This window comes from Eucyclogobius newberryi, unplaced genomic scaffold, assembly GCF_026437365.1.
Source record: "Eucyclogobius newberryi isolate DKJ021-1_F unplaced genomic scaffold, fEucNew1.0.hap1 SCAF_271, whole genome shotgun sequence".
Lineage (NCBI taxonomy): Eukaryota > Metazoa > Chordata > Actinopteri > Gobiiformes > Gobiidae > Eucyclogobius > Eucyclogobius newberryi.
Window position 1 is genome coordinate 57,501 of NW_027315914.1, and position 24,734 is coordinate 82,234.

At 50.0% G+C, this 24,734-nt stretch overlaps 1 protein-coding gene across 2 annotated transcripts in view; it reads right to left on the reverse strand.

The window, feature by feature from the left end:
- Positions 1–2,631: 2,631 nt before the first annotated feature.
- The window catches only part of LOC140372644 (syntaxin-18-like), a 37,899-nt gene continuing 15,796 nt past the window's right edge, over positions 2,632–24,734 (reverse strand). The window contains exons 5-11 of one of the 2 annotated variants that reach the window (XM_072459762.1): positions 21,755–21,821; positions 21,587–21,675; positions 21,307–21,395; positions 13,884–13,942; positions 13,744–13,813; positions 8,219–8,299; positions 2,632–2,811 (exon numbers count right to left, since the gene is read on the reverse strand). In XM_072459762.1, coding sequence (XP_072315863.1) covers positions 2,716–2,811; positions 8,219–8,299; positions 13,744–13,813; positions 13,884–13,942; positions 21,307–21,395; positions 21,587–21,675; positions 21,755–21,821 — 551 coding nt within the window. In that variant the 3' untranslated portion in view covers positions 2,632–2,715. The remainder of the gene's footprint in view (positions 2,812–8,218; positions 8,300–13,743; positions 13,814–13,883; positions 13,943–21,306; positions 21,396–21,586; positions 21,676–21,754; positions 21,822–24,734) is intronic. The other variant, XM_072459760.1, reaches the window with a different exon arrangement.

Sequence of the window (24,734 nt, forward strand, 5' to 3'; positions counted from 1 at the left end):
CATGTCTGATAAAGGACATGCGTCACATGGTGTTTGGACATGTCTGATGAAGGACATGTCTCACATGGTGTTTGGACATGTCTGATAAAGGACATGCATCACATGGTGTTTGGACATGTATGATGAAGGACATGTCTCACATGGTGTTTGGACATGTCTGATAAAGGACATGCGTCACATGGTGTTTGGACATGTCTGATGAAGGACATGTCTCACATGGTGTTTGGACATGTCTCACATGGTGTTTGGACATGTCTGCATCGTTATGTTCTGTCACTTGTTTCTAATCATTTGGCCAATGGTTCCAAGTACAAAGCGAACAACAGAGGGGACCAAGCACAGCCCTGCCTCACCCCTGTGGCAGTGGCTCGCTCGAGTGACCAATAGTTTTGATTATTATTAGATCATTCATATTAAATTTGCTCATTCATTTCAATAAATATGGCCAGCAACAGAATCAAAAGCCTTTTCAGCCTCAAGATGTGTTACACTTTTGCTTTATTGTTTTTGTACATGTTTCATTATTAGGCCCGAGCGCCACAAGCTGCGAGAGGCCTATTAGTCCCGTAAGGCCGTGCGAAGCACGGCTGCCAAAGTGCGCACGTAGTGCGCACGAAATCGAGCGCGAAGCGCTCGCCCACTTCCAAACACTCACTAACGCACTCCTTGACTCACGCACGCCCCCTGCAGACTAATTAGTAGTAGAAAAATGGAACATTACCGTTGTAAACGGGCGAAGCCCGTACAAAAGTGCGCACTAAACGAGCACTTTACATTGAGATGACGAGCGCTTCGCGGTCGTCATCCCCATATAAAGCACTCATTTGCTCTAAGTGTCTCACAAACACGTTCCATCTCTTGCATGTTCCGTGCATATAAGCATGTAATGCAAAAATGTAACATTATTACTGTTTAGAGGGCCAAAAACACAAAGTGGGCGGAGCCCACTCAAAATTAACGAAAGTACCCGTCAGTGACCAGGGACCCACACCATGAGGTAGGAAAGCGCGAGCGCTTTCCGAAAATGTATAGTTTATGATATTTGAAAAATGGGAAACATTGTTTTCGCATCGGAATATTATTCTTTCTTTCTTTCTTCTCGGGACACGCCCCCTATTTTTCACCCAGTGAACATTGACGAAAAGTCACAAAAATGTTCACACCTCTAAAGATCGTGTCTCTACATTCTGGCTATTTCCCTTTTCTAAAATAAAAAAAATGTGCGCGTCAGCGCCCCCAAATGTACCAAAAATGCATTGAGAGATGGGAAATGACCCAAAAAAAATCTGATCGTAGAATCATGAAATTTGGCGCAGAGGTAGATGGCGACAAGAGAAGTAAAAAATATTATTACGGCAACGCCGTCCACCCAACCAAATGTCGGCCATATTGCTTCAAAAATGGCTAAGCATGACTCGGGAGTTTTTCCAAACGTCGTACTTTTACGAACTCCTCCCAGGGCGTTGGCCCTAAAAAGCTGAAATTTGGTGAAAATGCTCCTGAGGAGTGGGACATCAAAAGTTATTCAAATGACATTGACCCTGTCACGGTCTCTGAGCGGCGAAGCCACAAACTGTAGCTAGAATTTCAGAAATCTCCCAAATTTAACATTTCTGCCGTTTGCGCAGATAAAGTCCGAATTGCGTCAAATTAGAATCAGTTGTTAAACTCTTTGCCCTAAACCTACTTGAAGTGAAATAAATTAATTTGGCGCCACAGCGCCCCCTACAGATTTTATATGGAGGTTAAATGTTTAGTTTTGCGAAATTATATAAAATTTGACACAAAACTCAATGAGACCCATGTCATAATTGTTATGGCGTTGCCGTAGCGATGACCAAAACCTCCCATGTTATTCCAATGGGGAAATCACCAGAACATGTTTACACTCTAGACTTTCACAAACTCCTCCCAGGGCTTTAGCCCTATTAACCTGAAATTTGGTGAGACTCATCTTCAGGGGTCGACCATCAAAAGTTATCCACATTTTTATTCAAAGAGTCGCACATTTTGCCAAGAATTCAAAATAGAATGTCTGTAAAACAAAGGGGAGAAGATGTGACAGCGTCACAGATTTAGCAGTAGGCGTAATAAAAGGACAATTGGGGCGCGTTAGCGCCCCCTCCTCTTGCGGTGTGGCGGCGGCGTGGAGAGGGCCGATCATTGCCGCTTGCGGCTATATTTATTATTATTATTATTATTATTATTATTCTGACAGATCTGTGTGGAGGCGTGGCCTGACAGATCTGTGTGGAGGCGCAGCGTGATAAACCTGCTCCAGAACTACAGGTGACCTTTGAATTCTGTAACTGTAAACAAAGTGTGTAATTGGGACAGATTAAAGTAAAAGACAGTTGTTCAGCTCAAGCATCAACAGGGTTCAGACACGAGACAACGAGATCCAGGGGAGACGGGATCATTAACATCATTATAATAAACAAATCTTGTGATACATTTTACATTTGACTTCATCATTTGCTTTATTTCATGTCATTTGTCGGTCGTTGTAGCACCGCTTCAGCCTTTTGTCCAAATGTTAACGTCTTCTGTCTCGTTCAGCTCGAGTCCAGGGAGCGGTGGCAGAGTGGTTAGCCTCCGCGGTGGCAGAGTGGTTAGCCTCCGCGGTGGCAGAGTGGTTAGCCTCCGCGGTGGCAGAGTGGTTAGCCTCCGCGGTGGCAGAGTGGTTAGCCTCCGCGGTGGCAGAGTGGTTAGCCTTCAGCTGTCGTACCAGTCAAGGAAGAGCAGGGAGAACGAACACATGACGAGGAAGAAGAGGATCCAGACCCTGAATCCTGCGTTGTTTTTGATGGCCTGAAAAACACAAAGAGGATTTTAACTACCAGACAGTAAAGGAGAGTTCATCCAGTCATAGGAGAGTTCATCCCGTCATAGGAGAGTTCGTCCAGTCAAAGGAGAGTTCATCCAGTCAAAGGAGAGTTCATCCAGTCAAAGGAGAGTTCATCCTGTCATAGGAGAGTTCGTCCAGTCAAAGGAGAGTTAGTCCAGTCATAGGAGAGTTCATCCCGTCATAGGAGAGTTCATCCCGTCATAGGAGAGTTCGTCCAGTCAAAGGAGAGTTCATCCAGTCAAAGGAGAGTTCGTCCAGTCAAAGGAGAGTTCGTCCTGTCATAGGAGAGTTCGTCCAGTCAAAGGAGAGTTCGTCCAGTCATAGGAGAGTTCATCCCGTCATAGGAGAGTTCGTCCCGTCATAGGAGAGTTCGTCCAGTCAAAGGAGAGTTCATCCAGTCAAAGGAGAGTTCATCCAGTCAAAGGAGAGTTCGTCCTGTCATAGGAGAGTTCGTCCAGTCAAAGGAGAGTTCATCCAGTCAAAGGAGAGTTCATCCTGTCATAGGAGAGTTCATCCAGTCAAAGGAGAGTTAGTCCCGTCATAGGAGAGTTCATCCCGTCATAGGAGAGTTCGTCCCGTCATAGGAGAGTTCGTCCAGTCAAAGGAGAGTTCATCCAGTCAAAGGAGAGTTCATCCAGTCAAAGGAGAGTTCGTCCTGTCATAGGAGAGTTCATCCAGTCAAAGGAGAGTTCGTCCAGTCATAGGAGAGTTCATCCAGTCATAGGAGAGTTCGTCCAGTCAAAGGAGAGTTCATCCAGTCAAAGGAGAGTTCATCCAGTCAAAGGAGAGTTCATCCAGTCAAAGGAGAGTTAGTCCAGTCATAGGAGAGTTCATCCCGTCATAGGAGAGTTCATCCAGTCAAAGGAGAGTTCATCCAGTCAAAGGAGAGTTAGTCCAGTCATAGGAGAGTTCATCCCGTCATAGGAGAGTTCATCCCGTCATAGGAGAGTTCATCCCGTCATAGGAGAGTTCCTCCCGTCATAGGAGAGTTCGTCCCGTCATAGGAGAGTTCGTCCCGTCATAGGAGAGTTCGTCCCGTCATAGGAGAGTTCGTCCAGTCATAGGAGAGTTCGTCCCGTCATAGGAGAGTTCATCCAGTCATAGGAGAGTTCATCCCGTCATAGGAGAGTTCGTCCCGTCATAGGAGAGTTCGTCCAGTCATAGGAGAGTTCATCCCGTCATAGGAGAGTTCGTCCCGTCATAGGAGAGTTCATCCAGTCAAAGGAGAGTTCATCCAGTCAAAGGAGAGTTCGTCCAGTCAAAGGAGAGTTAGTCCAGTCAAAGGAGAGTTCGTCCTGTCATAGGAGAGTTCGTCCAGTCAAAGGAGAGTTCGTCCAGTCATAGGAGAGTTCATCCCGTCATAGGAGAGTTCGTCCCGTCATAGGAGAGTTCGTCCAGTCAAAGGAGAGTTCATCCAGTCAAAGGAGAGTTCATCCAGTCAAAGGAGAGTTCGTCCTGTCATAGGAGAGTTCGTCCAGTCAAAGGAGAGTTCATCCAGTCAAAGGAGAGTTCATCCTGTCATAGGAGAGTTCATCCAGTCAAAGGAGAGTTCATCCAGTCAAAGGAGAGTTAGTCCAGTCAAAGGAGAGTTCGTCCTGTCATAGGAGAGTTCGTCCAGTCAAAGGAGAGTTCGTCCAGTCATAGGAGAGTTCATCCCGTCATAGGAGAGTTCGTCCCGTCATAGGAGAGTTCGTCCAGTCAAAGGAGAGTTCATCCAGTCAAAGGAGAGTTCATCCAGTCAAAGGAGAGTTCGTCCTGTCATAGGAGAGTTCGTCCAGTCAAAGGAGAGTTCATCCAGTCAAAGGAGAGTTCATCCTGTCATAGGAGAGTTCATCCAGTCAAAGGAGAGTTAGTCCCGTCATAGGAGAGTTCGTCCCGTCATAGGAGAGTTCGTCCCGTCATAGGAGAGTTCGTCCAGTCAAAGGAGAGTTCATCCCGTCATAGGAGAGTTCATCCAGTCAAAGGAGAGTTCATCCAGTCAAAGGAGAGTTAGTCCAGTCATAGGAGAGTTCATCCCGTCATAGGAGAGTTCATCCCGTCATAGGAGAGTTCATCCCGTCATAGGAGAGTTCGTCCCGTCATAGGAGAGTTCGTCCCGTCATAGGAGAGTTCGTCCCGTCATAGGAGAGTTCGTCCCGTCATAGGAGAGTTCGTCCCGTCATAGGAGAGTTCGTCCAGTCATAGGAGAGTTCGTCCCGTCATAGGAGAGTTCATCCAGTCATAGGAGAGTTCATCCCGTCATAGGAGAGTTCGTCCCGTCATAGGAGAGTTCGTCCCGTCATAGGAGAGTTCGTCCCGTCATAGGAGAGTTCGTCCCGTCATAGGAGAGTTCGTCCAGTCAAAGGAGAGTTCGTCCAGTCATAGGAGAGTTCGTCCAGTCAAAGGAGAGTTCGTCCAGTCAAAGGAGAGTTCATCCAGTCAAAGGAGAGTTAGTCCAGTCATAGGAGAGTTCATCCCGTCATAGGAGAGTTCATCCAGTCAAAGGAGAGTTCGTCCAGTCAAAGGAGAGTTCGTCCAGTCAAAGGAGAGTTCATCCAGTCAAAGGAGAGTTAGTCCAGTCATAGGAGAGTTCATCCCGTCATAGGAGAGTTCATCCAGTCAAAGGAGAGTTCATCCAGTCAAAGGAGAGTTAGTCCAGTCATAGGAGAGTTCATCCCGTCATAGGAGAGTTCATCCCGTCATAGGAGAGTTCATCCCGTCATAGGAGAGTTCATCCAGTCATAGGAGAGTTCATCCAGTCATAGGACAGTTCATCCCGTCATAGGAGAGTTCATCCCGTCATAGGAGAGTTCATCCCGTCATAGGAGAGTTCATCCAGTCATAGGAGAGTTCATCCAGTCATAGGAGAGTTCATCCAGTCATAGGAGAGTTCATCCAGTCATAGGAGAGTTAGAGTTAGAGTTAGAGTTAGAGTTAGAGTTAGAGTTAGAGTTAGGGTTAGGGTTAGGGTTAGGGTTAGGGTTAGGGTTAGGGTTAGGGTTAGGGTTAGGGTTAGGGTTAGGGTTAGGGTTAGGGTTAGAGTTAGAGTTAGAGTTAGAGTTAGAGTTAGAGTTAGAGTTAGAGTTAGAGTTGACACACATGAAGTTAGGGTTAGGGTTGACACACATGAAGTTAGGGTTGACACACATGAAGTTAGGGTTAGGGTTGACACACATGAAGTTAGGGTTGACACACATGAAGTTAGGGTTGACACACATGAAGTTAGGGTTGACACACATGAAGTTAGGGTTGACACACATGAAGTTAGGGTTGACACACATGAAGTTAGGGTTGACACACATGAAGTTAGGGTTGACACACATGAAGTTAGGGTTGACACACATGAAGTTAGGGTTAGGGTTGACACACATGAAGTTAGGGTTGACACACATGAAATTAGGGTTGACACACATGAAGTTAGGGTTGACACACATGAAGTTAGGGTTGACACACATGAAGTTAGGGTTAGGGTTGACACACATGAAGTTAGGGTTGACACACATGAAGTTAGGGTTAGGGTTGACACACATGAAGTTAGGGTTAGGGTTGACACACATGAAGTTAGGGTTAGGGTTGACACACATGAAGTATGGAAACGGCCTGTGATTGTGTTCATGGAGCATTTCCACTGTGAGAGACATAATCTAAAAACAAATACGGAAATCATTTTTAAATAATGTATTTCTTATTGCTGCAAGTGTTTGAACACCTGAGAAAATCAATTTGAATATTTGGTCCAGAAGCCTTTGTTTACAGTTACAGAGGTCAAAGGTCTCCTGTAGTTCTGGAGCAGGTTTAACACGCTGCAGGATCCTGGCCACGCCTCCACACAGATCTGTCAGGTTTCAGGACTGTTGCCACTCCAGAAGCTGGAGATGCTTCTCAGGAGCCACTTCTTGGTTCTCCTTGTGTGCTTCAGGTCATGTCAGAAGACCCAGCCACGCCCCATCTTCAGCCACGCCCCATCTTCAGCCACGCCCCATCTTCAGCCACGCCCCATCTTCAGCCACGCTCCATCTTCAGCCACGCCCCATCTTCAGCCACGCCCCATCTTCAGCCACGCCCCATCTTCAGCCACGCTCCATCTTCAGCCACGCTCCATCTTCAGCCACGCCCCATCTTCAGCCACGCCCCATCTTCAGCCACGCCCCATCTTCAGCCACGCCCCATCTTCAGCCACGCCCCATCTTCAGCCACGCTCCATCTTCAGCCACGCTCCATCTTCAGCCACGCTCCATCTTCACTGCTCTGACTGAGGGAAAGTGGTTGTTGTCCATTTTGTTGTGAGGTTGTTGTGCCCCCGCCCACCCCGTGACGTAGTCTCAGCATGAGGGGTGGTAGGGGCGTGTTACAGGTGGAGGGCGTGTTACAGGTACAGAGTGCTTCCTGGAGGAGGGGCTGAAACGGCGTTTATGCTGCACAGGGAAAAGGAGAGAGACTGTTCTCTCGCTAAAGACGGCAGGAATCAATCAAAAAAACAGCTGTAAGAAGGTTAGAAGGTCTGAAAAGTGGATTTAGCATGATATGGGACCTTTAATAAGTGGAGCAGAGGTGGATTTTTACAGGTCTTTGAAGACCTTCTAATCAGCAAGAATTCTGGCTCTCAAATACTTATTGCAGCAAAAACAAATAAATGATTTTAAAATCATACAATGTGATGTGCTTGGACACTTATTTCAGGAACATGTTTAAAGAAACCAAAGAAGAAAAACGGCACAGAGAACCCGACTATCCACGCTACAACCTAAGCTAGCTAGCTCCGCCGCAGCGACCCCGCCTCCTGCTCTGGCTCTGGGACAGGTGCCAGCGACCCCGCCTCCTGCTCTAGGACAGGTGCCAGCGACCCCGCCTCCTGCTCTGGGACAGGTGCCAGCGACCCCGCTTCCTGCTCTAGGACAGGTGCCAGCGACCCCGCCTCCTGCTCTGGGACAGGTGCCAGCGACCCCGCCTCCTGCTCTGGGACAGGTGCCAGCGACCCCCGCCTCCTGCTCTGGGACAGGTGCCAGCGACCCCCGCCTCCTGCTCTGGGACAGGTGCCAGCGACCCCCGCCTCCTATCAAGTATATGAAGACCTGGGTCCCTGAATATCTAGAACTTCCAACAAAAGCTGTGAAATGAAAGCTTGAGCGTGCACATGGCACTATGGCCATTACAGGGCTGTGAGGGTGAACAAAGAGGATTAGTTTCAGGTGAAACTGTAAACAGGATAGGCTATTATCAGAAGGTTACACCAAGTAGGCGGGATTACTCAGTGTAGAATCAATCCGTAGATTGAAAATGACACTTGGATGAGTCCAAACGTGTTGTGTCCAGATGATACATCTGAAGCTGCTGGACAAACGAGGGATTTCACCCAGAATAACATAACAAAGGGTTTGAGTTCAGACTCACCTCTCGAATGTCCTCGTTTCCTTCTTTCACGTTTTCTGTGGCTCCAACAACGAGATGGTGAATGTTATCGATCTCTGTTTCCTGAAAAATAACAAGAGCTTAACTGAATTCAGAGAAGCAAGTGCAGAAAGAAGCTAGAGCATCACAAACGTGAGAAGAAGCAAGTGGAGAAAGAAGCTAGAGCATCACAAACATGAGGAGAAGCAAGTGCAGAAAGAAGCTAGAGCATCACAAACGTGAGAAGAAGCAAGTGGAGAAAGAAGCTAGAGCATCACAAACATGAGGAGAAGCAAGTGCAGAAAGAAGCTAGAGCATCACAAACATGAGGAGAAGCAAGTGCAGAAAGAAGCTAGAGCATCACAAACGTGAGAAGAAGCAAGTGGAGAAAGAAGCTAGAGCATCACAAACATGAGGAGAAGCAAGTGCAGAAAGAAGCTAGAGCATCACAAACGTGAGGAGAAGCAAGTGCAGAAAGAAGCTAGAGCATCACAAACATGAGGAGAAGCAAGTGCAGAAAGAAGCTAGAGCATCACAAACGTGAGAGGAAGCAAGTGCAGAAAGAAGCTAGAGCATCACAAACGTGAGAAGAAGCAAGTGCAGAAAGAAGCTAGAGCATCACAAACGTGAGAGGAAGCAAGTGCAGAAAGAAGCTAGAGCATCACAAACGTGAGAGGAAGCAAGTGGAGAAAGAAGCTAGAGCATCACAAACGTGAGAAGAAGCAAGTGCAGAAAGAAGCTAGAGCATCACAAACGTGAGAAGAAGCAAGTGCAGAAAGAAGCTAGAGCATCACAAACGTGAGGAGAAGAAAATGCAGAAAGAAGCTAGAGCATCACAAACATGAGGAGAAGCAAGTGCAGAAAGAAGCTAGAGCATCACAAACATGAGGAGAAGCAAGTGCAGAAAGAAGCTAGAGCATCACAAACATGAGAAGAAGCAAGTGCAGAAAGAAGCTAGAGCATCACAAACGTGAGAGGAAGCAAGTGCAGAAAGAAGCTAGAGCATCACAAACGTGAGGAGAAGCAAATGCAGAAAGAAGCTAGAGCATCACAAACGTGAGGAGAAGCAAGTGCAGAAAGAAGCTAGAGCATCACAAACATGAGAGAAAGCAAGTGGAGAAAGAAGCTAGAGCATCACAAACGTGAGAAGAAGCAAGTGCAGAAAGAAGCTAGAGCATCACAAACGTGAGGAGAAGCAAGTGCAGAAAGAAGCTAGAGCATCACAAACGTGAGGAGAAGCAAGTGGAGAAAGAAGCTAGAGCATCACAAACGTGAGGAAAAGCAAGTGCAGAAAGAAGCTAGAGCATCACAAACGTGAGGAGAAGCAAGTGGAGAAAGAAGCTAGAGCATCACAAACATGAGAAGAAGCAAGTGCAGAAAGAAGCTAGAGCATCACAAACATGAGAAGAAGCAAGTGCTGAAAGAAGCTAGAGCATCACAAACATGAGAAGAAGCAAGTGGAGAAAGAAGCTAGAGCATCACAAACATGAGAAGAAGCAAGTGGAGAAAGAAGCTAGAGCATCACAAACATGAGGAGAAGCAAGTGCAGGAAGAAGCTAGAGCATCACAAACGTGAGGAGAAGCAAGTGGAGAAAGAAGCTAGAGCATCACAAACGTGAGAGGAAGCAAGTGGAGAAAGAAGCTAGAGCATCACAAACGTGAGAAGAAGCAAGTGCAGAAAGAAGCTAGAGCATCACAAACATGAGGAGAAGCAAGTGCAGAAAGAAGCTAGAGCATCAAAAACATGAGGAGAAGCAAGTGCAGAAAGAAGCTAGAGCATCACAAACGTGAGAAGAAGCAAGTGCAGAAAGAAGCTAGAGCATCACAAACGTGAGGAGAAGCAAATGCAGAAAGAAGCTAGAGCATCACAAACGTGAGGAGAAGCAAGTGCAGAAAGAAGCTAGAGCATCACAAACATGAGGAGAAGCAAGTGCAGAAAGAAGCTAGAGCATCACAAACATGAGGAGAAGCAAGTGCAGAAAGAAGCTAGAGCATCACAAACGTGAGAAGAAGCAAGTGCAGAAAGAAGCTAGAGCATCACAAACGTGAGAGGAAGCAAGTGGAGAAAGAAGCTAGAGCATCACAAACGTGAGAAGAAGCAAGTGCAGAAAGAAGCTAGAGCATCACAAACATGAGGAGAAGCAAGTGCAGAAAGAAGCTAGAGCATCACAAACATGAGAGAAAGCAAGTGGAGAAAGAAGCTAGAGCATCACAAACGTGAGGAGAAGCAAGTGCAGAAAGAAGCTAGAGCATCACAAACGTGAGGAGAAGCAAGTGCAGAAAGAAGCTAGAGCATCACAAACATGAGGAGAAGCAAGTGCAGAAAGAAGCTAGAGCATCACAAACATGAGAAGAAGCAAGTGGAGAAAGAAGCTAGAGCATCACAAACATGAGAAGAAGCAAGTGGAGAAAGAAGCTAGAGCATCACAAACATGAGGAGAAGCAAGTGGAGAAAGAAGCTAGAGCATCACAAACGTGAGAGGAAGCAAGTGGAGAAAGAAGCTAGAGCATCACAAACGTGAGAGGAAGCAAGTGGAGAAAGAAGCTAGAGCATCAAAAACGTGAGAAGAAGCAAGTGGAGAAAGAAGCTAGAGCATCACAAACGTGAGGAGAAGCAAGTGCAGAAAGAAGCTAGAGCATCACAAACATGAGAGAAAGCAAGTGGAGAAAGAAGCTAGAGCATCACAAACGTGAGAAGAAGCAAGTGCAGAAAGAAGCTAGAGCATCACAAACGTGAGGAGAAGCAAGTGCAGAAAGAAGCTAGAGCATCACAAACATGAGAAGAAGCAAGTGGAGAAAGAAGCTAGAGCATCACAAACGTGAGAAGAAGCAAGTGCAGAAAGAAGCTAGAGCATCACAAACGTGAGAAGAAGCAAGTGCAGAAAGAAGCTAGAGCATCACAAACGTGAGAGGAAGCAAGTGGAGAAAGAAGCTAGAGCATCACAAACGTGAGAAGAAGCAAGTGCAGAAAGAAGCTAGAGCATCACAAACGTGAGAGGAAGCAAGTGCAGAAAGAAGCTAGAGCATCACAAACATGAGAAGAAGCAAGTGGAGAAAGAAGCTAGAGCATCACAAACGTGAGGAGAAGCAAGTGCAGGAAGAAGCTAGAGCATCACAAACATGAGGAGAAGCAAGTGGAGAAAGAAGCTAGAGCATCACAAACATGAGAAGAAGCAAGTGCAGAAAGAAGCTAGAGCATCACAAACATGAGGAGAAGCAAATGCAGAAAGAAGCTAGAGCATCACAAACATGAGAAGAAGCAAGTGCAGAAAGAAGCTAGAGCATCACAAACATGAGGAGAAGCAAGTGCAGAAAGAAGCTAGAGCATCACAAACATGAGGAGAAGCAAGTGCAGAAAGAAGCTAGAGCATCACAAACATGAGGAGAAGCAAGTGCAGAAAGAAGCTAGAGCATCACAAACATGAGGAGAAGCAAGTGGAGAAAGAAGCTAGAGCATCACAAACGTGAGAAGAAGCAAGTGCAGAAAGAAGCTAGAGCATCACAAACGTGAGAAGAAGCAAGTGCAGAAAGAAGCTAGAGCATCACAAACGTGAGAGGAAGCAAGTGGAGAAAGAAGCTAGAGCATCACAAACGTGAGAAGAAGCAAGTGCAGAAAGAAGCTAGAGCATCACAAACGTGAGAGGAAGCAAGTGGAGAAAGAAGCTAGAGCATCACAAACATGAGGAGAAGCAAGTGGAGAAAGAAGCTAGAGCATCACAAACGTGAGAAGAAGCAAGTGCAGAAAGAAGCTAGAGCATCACAAACGTGAGAAGAAGCAAGTGCAGAAAGAAGCTAGAGCATCACAAACGTGAGAGGAAGCAAGTGGAGAAAGAAGCTAGAGCATCAAAAACGTGAGAAGAAGCAAGTGCAGAAAGAAGCTAGAGCATCACAAACGTGAGAGGAAGCAAGTGGAGAAAGAAGCTAGAGCATCACAAACATGAGAAGAAGCAAGTGCAGAAAGAAGCTAGAGCATCACAAACATGAGGAGAAGCAAGTGCAGGAAGAAGCTAGAGCATCACAAACATGAGGAGAAGCAAGTGCAGAAAGAAGCTAGAGCATCACAAACATGAGGAGAAGCAAGTGCAGAAAGAAGCTAGAGCATCACAAACATGAGGAGAAGCAAGTGCAGAAAGAAGCTAGAGCATCACAAACATGAGGAGAAGCAAGTGCAGAAAGAAGCTAGAGCATCACAAACATGAGGAGAAGCAAGTGGAGAAAGAAGCTAGAGCATCACAAACGTGAGAAGAAGCAAGTGCAGAAAGAAGCTAGAGCATCACAAACGTGAGAAGAAGCAAGTGCAGAAAGAAGCTAGAGCATCACAAACGTGAGAGGAAGCAAGTGGAGAAAGAAGCTAGAGCATCACAAACGTGAGAAGAAGCAAGTGCAGAAAGAAGCTAGAGCATCACAAACGTGAGAGGAAGCAAGTGCAGAAAGAAGCTAGAGCATCACAAACATGAGAAGAAGCAAGTGGAGAAAGAAGCTAGAGCATCACAAACATGAGAAGAAGCAAGTGCAGGAAGAAGCTAGAGCATCACAAACATGAGAAGAAGCAAGTGCAGAAAGAAGCTAGAGCATCACAAACATGAGGAGAAGCAAGTGCAGAAAGAAGCTAGAGCATCACAAACATGAGAAGAAGCAAGTGCAGAAAGAAGCTAGAGCATCACAAACATGAGGAGAAGCAAGTGCAGAAAGAAGCTAGAGCATCACAAACATGAGGAGAAGCAAGTGCAGAAAGAAGCTAGAGCATCACAAACATGAGGAGAAGCAAGTGCAGAAAGAAGCTAGAGCATCACAAACGTGAGAAGAAGCAAGTGCAGAAAGAAGCTAGAGCATCACAAACATGAGGAGAAGCAAGTGCAGAAAGAAGCTAGAGCATCACAAACGTGAGAAGAAGCAAGTGCAGAAAGAAGCTAGAGCATCACAAACGTGAGAGGAAGCAAGTGCAGAAAGAAGCTAGAGCATCACAAACATGAGAAGAAGCAAGTGGAGAAAGAAGCTAGAGCATCACAAACATGAGAAGAAGCAAGTGCAGGAAGAAGCTAGAGCATCACAAACATGAGAAGAAGCAAGTGCAGAAAGAAGCTAGAGCATCACAAACATGAGGAGAAGCAAGTGCAGAAAGAAGCTAGAGCATCACAAACATGAGAAGAAGCAAGTGCAGAAAGAAGCTAGAGCATCACAAACATGAGGAGAAGCAAGTGCAGAAAGAAGCTAGAGCATCACAAACATGAGGAGAAGCAAGTGCAGAAAGAAGCTAGAGCATCACAAACGTGAGAAGAAGCAAGTGCAGAAAGAAGCTAGAGCATCACAAACGTGAGAGGAAGCAAGTGGAGAAAGAAGCTAGAGCATCACAAACGTGAGAAGAAGCAAGTGCAGAAAGAAGCTAGAGCATCACAAACGTGAGAGGAAGCAAGTGCAGAAAGAAGCTAGAGCATCACAAACATGAGAAGAAGCAAGTGGAGAAAGAAGCTAGAGCATCACAAACATGAGAAGAAGCAAGTGCAGAAAGAAGCTAGAGCATCACAAACCTGCTGAAGCACTTTCTCTGCAAAGATCTCCTGCAGTCGTGAGATCTCCACCACTTTCCCTTCGATTTTTCTAAAGGTCAGAAAACACGATCAGAAAAGTGAAGAAAATGTATTATAAATGAGAGCGAGGAGAGACTCACTTGACCTCGTCCACTAAGCTGTTCATTTCACTCACGAGCTTCTGGTTTTCCTGCTCAAACTGAGACAAACGGCATCAGAGCGTGAGACAATAATGTACTGGACACTTTTAACAATGTGGTCTGCAGAGAACATGCCACGACCCCTGCAGAGAACATGCCACGACCCCTGCAGAGAACATGCCACGACCCCTGCAGAGAACATGCCACGACCCCTGCAGAGAACATGCCACGACCCCTGCAGAGAACATGCCACGACCCCTGCAGAGAACATGCCACGACCCCTGCAGAGAACATGCCACGACCCCTGCAGAGAACATGCCACGACCCCTGCAGAGAACATGTCACGACCCCTGCAGAGCAGAGAACATGTCACGACCCCTGCAGAGCAGAGAACATGTCACGACCCCTGCAGAGCAGAGAACATGTCACGACCCCTGCAGAGAACATGTCACGACCCATGCAGAGAACATGTCACGACCCATGCAGAGAACATGTCACGACCCCTGCAGAGAACATGTCACGACCCCTGCAGAGAACATGTCACGACCCCTGCAGAGAACATGTCACGACCCCTGCAGAGAACATGTCACGACCCCTGCAGAGCAGAGAACATGTCACGACCCCTGCAGAGCAGAGAACATGTCACGACCCCTGCAGAGAACATGCCACGACCCCTGCAGAGAACATGCCACGACCCCTGCAGAGAACATGCCACGACCCCTGCAGAGAACATGCCACGACCCCTGCAGAGAACATGCCACGACCCCTGCAGAGAACATGCCACGACCCCTGCAGAGAACATGCCACGACCCCTGCAGAAAACATGCCACGACCCCTGCAGAGAACATGCCACGACCCCTGCAGAGAACATGTCACGACCCCTGCAGAGCAGAGAACATGTCACGACCCCTGCAGAGAACATGTCACGACCCCTGCAGAGAACATGTCACGACCCCTGCAGAGAACATGTCACGACCCCTGCAGAGAACATGTCACGACCCCTGCAGAGAACATGTCACGACCCCTGCAGAGCAGAGAACATGTCACGACCCCTGCAGAGCAGAGAACATGCCACGACCCCTGCAGAGCAGAGAACATGCCACGACCCCTGCAGAGAACATGCCACGACCCCTGCAGAGAACATGCCACGACCCCTGCAGAGAACATGCCACGACCCCTGCAGAGAACATGCCACGACCCCTGCAGAGAACATGCCACGACCCCTGCAGAGAACATGCCACGACCCCTGCAGAGAACATGCCACGACCCCTGCAGAGAACATGCCACGACCCCTGCAGAGAACATGCCACGACCCCTGCAGAGAACATGCCACGACCCCTGCAGAGAACATGCCACGACCCCTGCAGAGAACATGCCACGACCCCTGCAGAGAACATGCCACGACCCCTGCAGAGAACATGCCACGACCCCTGCAGAGCAGAGAACATGTCACGACCCCTGCAGAGCAGAGAACATGTCACGACCCCTGCAGAGAACATGTCACGACCCCTGCAGAGAACATGTCACGACCCCTGCAGAGAACATGTCACGACCCCTGCAGAGCAGAGAACATGCCACGACCCCTGCAGAGCAGAGAACATGCCACGACCCCTGCAGAGAACATGCCACGACCCCTGCAGAGAACATGCCACGACCCCTGCAGAGAACATGCCACGACCCCTGCAGAGAACATGCCACGACCCCTGCAGAGAACATGCCACGACCCCTGCAGAGAACATGCCACGACCCCTGCAGAGAACATGCCACGACCCCTGCAGAGAACATGCCACGACCCCTGCAGAGAACATGCCACGACCCCTGCAGAGAACATGCCACGACCCCTGCAGAGAACATGCCACGACCCCTGCAGAGAACATGCCACGACCCCTGCAGAGAACATGCCACGACCCCTGCAGAGAACATGCCACGACCCCTGCAGAGAACATGCCACGACCCCTGCAGAGCAGAGAACATGTCACGACCCCTGCAGAGAACATGTCACGACCCCTGCAGAGAACATGTCACGACCCCTGCAGAGAACATGTCACGACCCCTGCAGAGAACATGTCACGACCCCTGCAGAGAACATGTCACGACCCCTGCAGAGCAGAGAACATGCCACGACCCCTGCAGAGCAGAGAACATGCCACGACCCCTGCAGAGCTGAGAACATGCCACGACCCCTGCAGAGCTGAGAACATGCCACGACCCCTGCAGAGCTGAGAACATGCCACGACCCCTGCAGAGCTGAGAACATGCCACGACCCCTGCAGAGAACATGCCACGACCCCTGCAGAGAACATGCCACGACCCCTGCAGAGAACATGCCACGACCCCTGCAGAGAACATGCCACGACCCCTGCAGAGAACATGCCACGACCCCTGCAGAGAACATGCCACGACCCCTGCAGAGAACATGCCACGACCCCTGCAGAGAACATGCCACGACCCCTGCAGAGAACATGCCACGACCCCTGCAGAGAACATGCCACGACCCCTGCAGAGAACATGCCACGACCCCTGCAGAGAACATGCCACGACCCCTGCAGAGAACATGCCACGACCCCTGCAGAGAACATGCCACGACCCCTGCAGAGAACATGTCACGACCCCTGAAGAGAACATGTCACGACCCCTGCAGAGAACATGTCACGACCCCTGCAGAGAACATGTCACGACCCCTGCAGAGAACATGTCACGACCCCTGCAGAGAACATGTCACGACCCCTGCAGAGAACATGTCACGACCCCTGCAGAGAACATGTCACGACCCCTGCAGAGCAGAGAACATGTCACGACCCCTGCAGAGCAGAGAACATGCCACGACCCCTGCAGAGAACATGCCACGACCCCTGCAGAGAACATGCCACGACCCCTGCAGAGAACATGCCACGACCCCTGCAGAGAACATGCCACGACCCCTGCAGAGAACATGCCACGACCCCTGCAGAGAACATGCCACGACCCCTGCAGAGAACATGCCACGACCCCTGCAGAGAACATGCCACGACCCCTGCAGAGAACATGCCACGACCCCTGCAGAGAACATGCCACGACCCCTGCAGAGAACATGCCACGACCCCTGCAGAGAACATGCCACGACCCCTGCAGAGAACATGCCACGACCCCTGCAGAGAACATGTCACGACCCCTGCAGAGAACATGTCACGACCCCTGCAGAGAACATGTCACGACCCCTGCAGAGCAGAGAACATGTCACGACCCCTGCAGAGAACATGTCACGACCCCTGCAGAGAACATGTCACGACCCCTGCAGAGAACATGTCACGACCCCTGCAGAGAACATGTCACGACCCCTGCAGAGAACATGCCACGACCCCTGCAGAGCAGAGAACATGCCACGACCCCTGCAGAGCAGAGAACATGCCACGACCCCTGCAGAGCTGAGAACATGCCACGACCCCTGCAGAGAACATGCCACGACCCCTGCAGAGAACATGCCACGACCCCTGCAGAGAACATGCCACGACCCCTGCAGAGAACATGCCACGACCCCTGCAGAGAACATGCCACGACCCCTGCAGAGAACATGCCACGACCCCTGCAGAGAACATGCCAGGACCCCTGCAGAGAACATGCCACGACCCCTGCAGAGAACATGCCACGACCCCTGCAGAGAACATGCCACGACCCCTGCAGAGAACATGCCACGACCCCTGCAGAGAACATGCCACGACCCCTGCAGAGAACATGCCAGGACCCCTGCAGAGAACATGCCAGGACCCCTGCAGAGAACATGCCAGGACCCCTGCAGAGAACATGCCACGACCCCTGCAGAGAACATGCCACGACCCCTGCAGAGAACATGCCACGACCCCTGCAGAGAACATGCCACGACCCCTGCAGAGAACATGTCACGACCCCTGCAGAGCAGAGAACATGTCACGACCCCTGCAGAGAACATGCCACGACCCCTGCATAGAACATGCCACGACCCCTGCAGAGAACATGCCACGACCCCTGCAGAGAACATGCCACGACCCCTGCAGAGAACATGCCACGACCCCTGCAGAGAACATGCCACGACCCCTGCAGAGAACATGCCACGACCCCTGCAGAGAACATGCCACGACCCCTGCAGAGAACATGCCACGACCCCTGCAGAGAACATGCCACGACCCCTGCAGAGAACATGCCACGACCCCTGCAGAGCAGAGAACATGTCACGACCCCTGCAGAGCAGAGAACATGTCACGACCCCTGCAGAGAACATGTCACGACCCCTGCAGAGAACATGTCACGACCCCTGCAGAGAACATGTCACGACCCCTGCAGAGAACATGTCACGACCCCTGCAGAGCAGAGAACATGTCACGACCCCTGCAGAGCAGAGAACATGTCACGACCCCTGCAGAGCAGAGAACATGCCACGACCCCTGCAGAGAACATGCCACGACCCCTGCAGAGAACATGCCACGACCCCTGCAGAGAACATGCCACGACCCCTGCAGAGAACATGCCACGACCCCTGCAGAGAACATGCCACGACCCCTGCAGAGAACATGCCACGACCCCTGCAGAGAACATGCCACGACCCCTGCAGAGAACATGCCACGACCCCTGCAGAGAACATGCCACGACCCCTGCAGAGCAGAGAACATGCCACGACCCCTGCAGAGCAGAGAACATGCCACGACCCCTGCAGAGCTGAGAACATGCCACGACCCCTGCAGAGAACATGCCACGACCCCTGCAGAGAACATGCCACGACCCCTGCAGAGAACATGCCACGACCCCTGCAGAGAACATGCCACGACCCCTGCAGAGAACATGCCACGACCCCTGCAGAGAACATGCCACGACCCCTGCAGAGAACATGCCACGACCCCTGCAGAGAACATGCCACGACCCCTGCAGAGAACATGCCACGACCCCTGCAGAGAACATGCCACGACCCCTGCAGAGAACATGCCACGACCCCTGCAGAGAACATGCCACGACCCCTGCAGAGAACATGCCACGACCCCTGCAGAGAACATGCCACGACCCCTGCAGAGAACATGCCACGACCCCTGCAGAGAACATGTCACGACCCCTGCAGAGAACATGTCACGACCCCTGCAGAGAACATGTCACGACCCCTGCAGAGAACATGTCACGACCCCTGCAGAGAACATGTCACGACCCCTGCAGAGAACATGTCACGACCCCTGCAGAGAACATGTCACGACCCCTGCAGAGAACATGTCACGACCCCTGCAGAGCAGAGAACATGCCACGACCCCTGCAGAGCAGAGAACATGCCACGACCCCTGCAGAGAACATGCCACGACCCCTGCAGAGAACATGCCACGACCCCTGCAGAGAACATGCCACGACCCCTGCAGAGAACATGCCACGACCCCTGCAGAGAACATGCCACGACCCCTGCAGAGAACATGCCACGACCCCTGCAGAGAACATGCCACGACCCCTGCAGAGAACATGCCACGACCCCTGCAGAGAACATGCCACGACCCCTGCAGAGAACATGCCACGACCCCTGCAGAGAACATGCCACGACCCCTGCAGAGAACATGCCACGACCCCTGCAGAGAACATGCCACGACCCCTGCAGAGAACATGCCACGACCCCTGCAGAGAACATGCCACGACCCCTGCAGAGAACATGCCACGACCCCTGCAGAGAACATGCCACGACCCCTGCAGAGAACATGCCACGACCCCTGCAGAGAACATGCCACGACCCCTGCAGAGAACATGCCACGACCCCTGCAGAGAACATGCCACGACCCCTGCAGAGAACATGCCACGACCCCTGCAGAGAACATGTCACGACCCCTGCAGAGAACATGTCACGACCCCTGCAGAGAACATGTCACGACCCCTGCAGAGAACATGTCACGATCCCTGCAGAGAACATGCCACGACCCCTGCAGAGAACATGTCACGACCCCTGCAGAGAACATGCCACGACCCCTGCAGAGAACATGCCACGACCCCTGCAGAGAACATGCCACGAGCCCTGCAGAGAACATGTCACGACCCCTGCAGAGAACATGTCACGACCCCTGCAGAGAACATGTCACGACCCCTGCAGAGAACATGTCACGACCCCTGCAGAGAACATGTCACGACCCCTGCAGAGAACATGCCACGAGCCCTGCAGAGAACATGCCACGAGCCCTGCAGAGCAGAGAACATGTCACGAGCCCTGCAGAGAACATGTCACGACCCCTGCAGAGAACATGTCACGACCCCTGCAGAGAACATGTCACGACCCCTGCAGAGAACATGTCACGACCCCTGCAGAGCAGAGAACATGTCACGACCCCTGCAGAGAACATGTCACGACCCCTGCAGAGAACATGTCACGACCCCTGCAGAGAACATGTCACGACCCCTGCAGAGAACATGTCACGACCCCTGCAGAGAACATGTCACGACCCCTGCAGAGAACATGCCACGACCCCTGCAGAGAACATGCCACGACCCCTGCAGAGAACATGCCACGACCCCTGCAGAGAACATGTCACGACCCCTGCAGAGAACATGTCACGACCCCTGCAGAGAACATGTCACGACCCCTGCAGAGAACATGCCACGACCCCTGCAGAGAACATGTCACGACCCCTGCAGAGAACATGTCACGACCCCTGCAGAGAACATGTCACGACCCCTGCAGAGAACATGTCACGACCCCTGCAGAGAACATGTCACGACCCCTGCAGAGAACATGTCACGACCCCTGCAGAGAACATGTCACGACCCCTGCAGAGAACATGCCACGAGCCCTGCAGAGAACATGCCACGAGCCCTGCAGAGCAGAGAACATGTCACGAGCCCTGCAGAGCAGAGAACATGTCACGACCCCTGCAGAGAACATGTCACGACCCCTGCAGAGAACATGTCACGACCCCTGCAGAGAACATGTCACGACCCCTGCAGAGAACATGTCACGACCCCTGCAGAGAACATGCCACGACCCCTGCAGAGAACATGCCACGACCCCTGCAGAGAACATGCCACGACCCCTGCAGAGAACATGTCACGACCCCTGCAGAGAACATGTCACGACCCCTGCAGAGAACATGTCACGACCCCTGCAGAGAACATGCCACGACCCCTGCAGAGAACATGTCACGACCCCTGCAGAGAACATGTCACGACCCCTGCAGAGAACATGTCACGACCCCTGCAGAGAACATGTCACGACCCCTGCAGAGAACATGTCACGACCCCTGCAGAGAACATGTCACGACCCCTGCAGAGAACATGTCACGACCCCTGCAGAGAACATGTCACGACTCATTATTGACTCACAAACGGTTTTAACTCTAATTAAAAATCCCATCTTCATAGAAAAAACTGGCACAAAGTTGATTTCACTCAAACAGCTGTTTTTGTTGTGGGTGTAAAGGTGGTGTAAAGGTGGTGTAAAGGTCGTGTAAAGGTCGTGTACCATCTGGATCTCCTCAGGAGAGAGCTCGTCCTCCTCGTGTCCCTCCCAAAGGTCTGCAGGAGGATCCAGGGCATCTGACACACTGCGCTCTGGAGAGGACAGGTTTAAGAGTACTATTACTGCATTAGAGTAGTACTGCCCCACACACTGCGCTCTGGAGAGGACAGGTTTAAGAGTACTATTACTGCTCTTACTCTTACTGCTCTTACTCGCGCTACAGTACCCGTCTCGCGCTACAGTACCCGTCTCGCGCTACAGTACCCGTCTCGCGCTACAGTACCCGTCTCTGTGCTCTTCTCCGTCTCGGCGCTCACTTCCGCTGCTGAAGGTTTATGGTCTCGTTTGTGATGCTCTGGTAAAAGACGAGACCTAAAAACACGGATTTAGATGAACTCAACGAGAACAAGAGTTAGAAGATGAATCAAGTGAAGTAAACAACGTGTCTCACAGTCTCTTCTTGTCCAAGACTCTCTTCACTCTGACGGCTCTCTGCTCAGAGTACACTTTACACACACCTGAAACACACAGAGTACACTTTACACACACCTGAAACACACAGAGTACACTTTACACACACCTGAAACACACAGAGTACACTTTACACACACCTGAAACACACAGAGTACACTTTACACACACCTGAAACACACAGAGTACACTTTACACACACCTGAAACACACAGAGTACACTTTACACACACCTGAGACACACAGAGTACACTTTACACACACCTGAGACACACAGAGTACACTTTACACACACCTGAAACACACAGAGTACACTTTACACACACCTGAAACACACAGAGTACACTTTACACACACCTAAGACACACAGAGTACACTTGACACACACCTGAGACACACAGAGTACACTTTACACACACCTGAAACACACAGAGTACACTTTACACACACCTGAAACACACAGAGTACACTTTACACACACCTAAGACACACAGAGTACACTTTACACACACCTGAAACACACAGAGTACACTTTACACACACCTGAAACACACAGAGTACACTTTACACACACCTGAAACACACAGAGTACACTTTACACACACCTGAAACACACAGAGTACACTTTACACACACTGAAACACACAGAGTACACTTTACACACACCTAAGACACACAGAGTACACTTGACACACACCTGAGACACACAGAGTACACTTTACACACACCTGAGACACACAGAGTACACTTTACACACACCTGAAACACACACAGAGTACACTTTACACACACAGAGTACACTTTACACACACCTGAGACACACACAGAGTACACTTTACACACACCTGAGACACACACAGAGTACACTTTACACACACAGAGTACACTTTACACACACCTGACACACACAGAGTACACTTTACACACACCTGACACACACAGAGTACACTTTACACACACCTGACACACACAGAGTACACTTTACACACACCTGAGACACACAGAGTACACTTTACACACACCTGAAACACACAGAGTACACTTTACACACACCTGACACACACAGAGTACACTTTACACACACCTGAGAAACACAGAGTACACTTTACACACACCTGAGACACACAGAGTACACTTTACACACACCTGAGACACACAGAGTACACTTTACACACACCTGTGACACACAGAGTACACTTTACACACACAGAGTACACTTTACACACACCTGAAACACACAGAGTACACTTTACACACACCTGAGACACACACAGAGTACACTTTACACACACAGAGTACACTTTACACACACAGAGTACACTTTACACACACCTGACACACACAGAGTACACTTTACACACACCTGACACACACAGAGTACACTTTACACACACCTGACACACACAGAGTACACTTTACACACACCTGAGACACACAGAGTACACTTTACACACACCTGAGAAACACAGAGTACACTTTACACACACCTGAGACACACAGAGTACACTTTACACACACCTGAGACACACACAGAGTACACTTTACACACACCTGAGACACACACAGAGTACACTTTACACACACCTGAGACACACACAGAGTACACTTTACACACACCTGAGACACACAGAGTACACTTTACACACACCTGAGACACACACAGAGTACACTTTACACACACCTGACACACACAGAGTACACTTTACACACACCTGACACACACAGAGTACACTTTACACACACCTGACACACACAGAGTACACTTTACACACACCTGAGACACACACAGAGTACACTTTACACACACCTGAGACACACACAGAGTACACTTTACACACACATGTTCTTCAGACGTTCACTACAACAGGACACTGCAGAGACTGTAGAGACTGCAGAGACTGTAGAGACTGCAGAGACTGTAGAGACTGCAGAGACTGTAGAGACTGCAGAGACTGCAGGGACTGTAGAGACTAGTGTAGACACTGCAGAGACTGTAGAGCAGACACTGCAGAGACTGTAGAGCAGACACTGCAGAGACTATAGAGCAGACACTGCAGAGACTGTAGAGCAGACACTGCAGAGACTGTAGTGCAGACACTGAAGAGACTGTACAGCAGACACTGCAGAGACTGTAGTGCAGACACTGCAGAGACTGTAGAGACTGCAGAGGCTGCAGAGCAGACACTGCAGAGACTGCAGTGCAGACACTGCAGAGCCTATAGAGCAGACACTGCAGAGACTGTAGAGCAGACACTGCAGAGACTGTAGAGACTGCAGAGCAGACACTGTAGAGACTGTAGAGCAGACACTGCAGAGAGACTGTAGTGCAGACACTGCAGAGACTGTAGTGCAGACACTGCAGAGACTGTAGTGTAGACACTGCAGAGACTGTAGTGCAGACACTGCAGAGACTGTAGTGCAGACACTGCAGAGACTGTAGAGAATGTAGAGCAGAGACTGCAGAGACTGTAGAGACTGCAGACACTGCAGAGACTGTAGAGACTGCAGACACTGCAGAGACTGTAGTGCAGACACTGCGGAGACTGTAGAGACTGCAGAGGCTGCAGAGCAGACACTGCAGAGACTGTAGAGCAGACACTGCAGAGACTGTAGAGACTGCAGAGCAGACAGTGCAGAGACTGCAGTGCAGACACTGCAGAGCCTATAGAGCAGACACTGCAGAGACTGTAGTGCAGACACTGCAGAGACTGTAGAGACTGCAGAGCAGACACTGTAGAGACTGTAGAGCAGACACTGCAGAGAGACTGTAGTGCAGACACTGCAGAGACTGTAGTGCAGACACTGCAGAGACTGTAGTGCAGACACTGCAGAGACTGTAGTGTAGACACTGCAGAGACTGTAGTGTAGACACTGCAGAGACTGTAGTGCAGACACTGCAGAGACTGTAGTGCAGACACTGCAGAGACTGTAGAGACTGCAGACACTGCAGAGACTGTAGT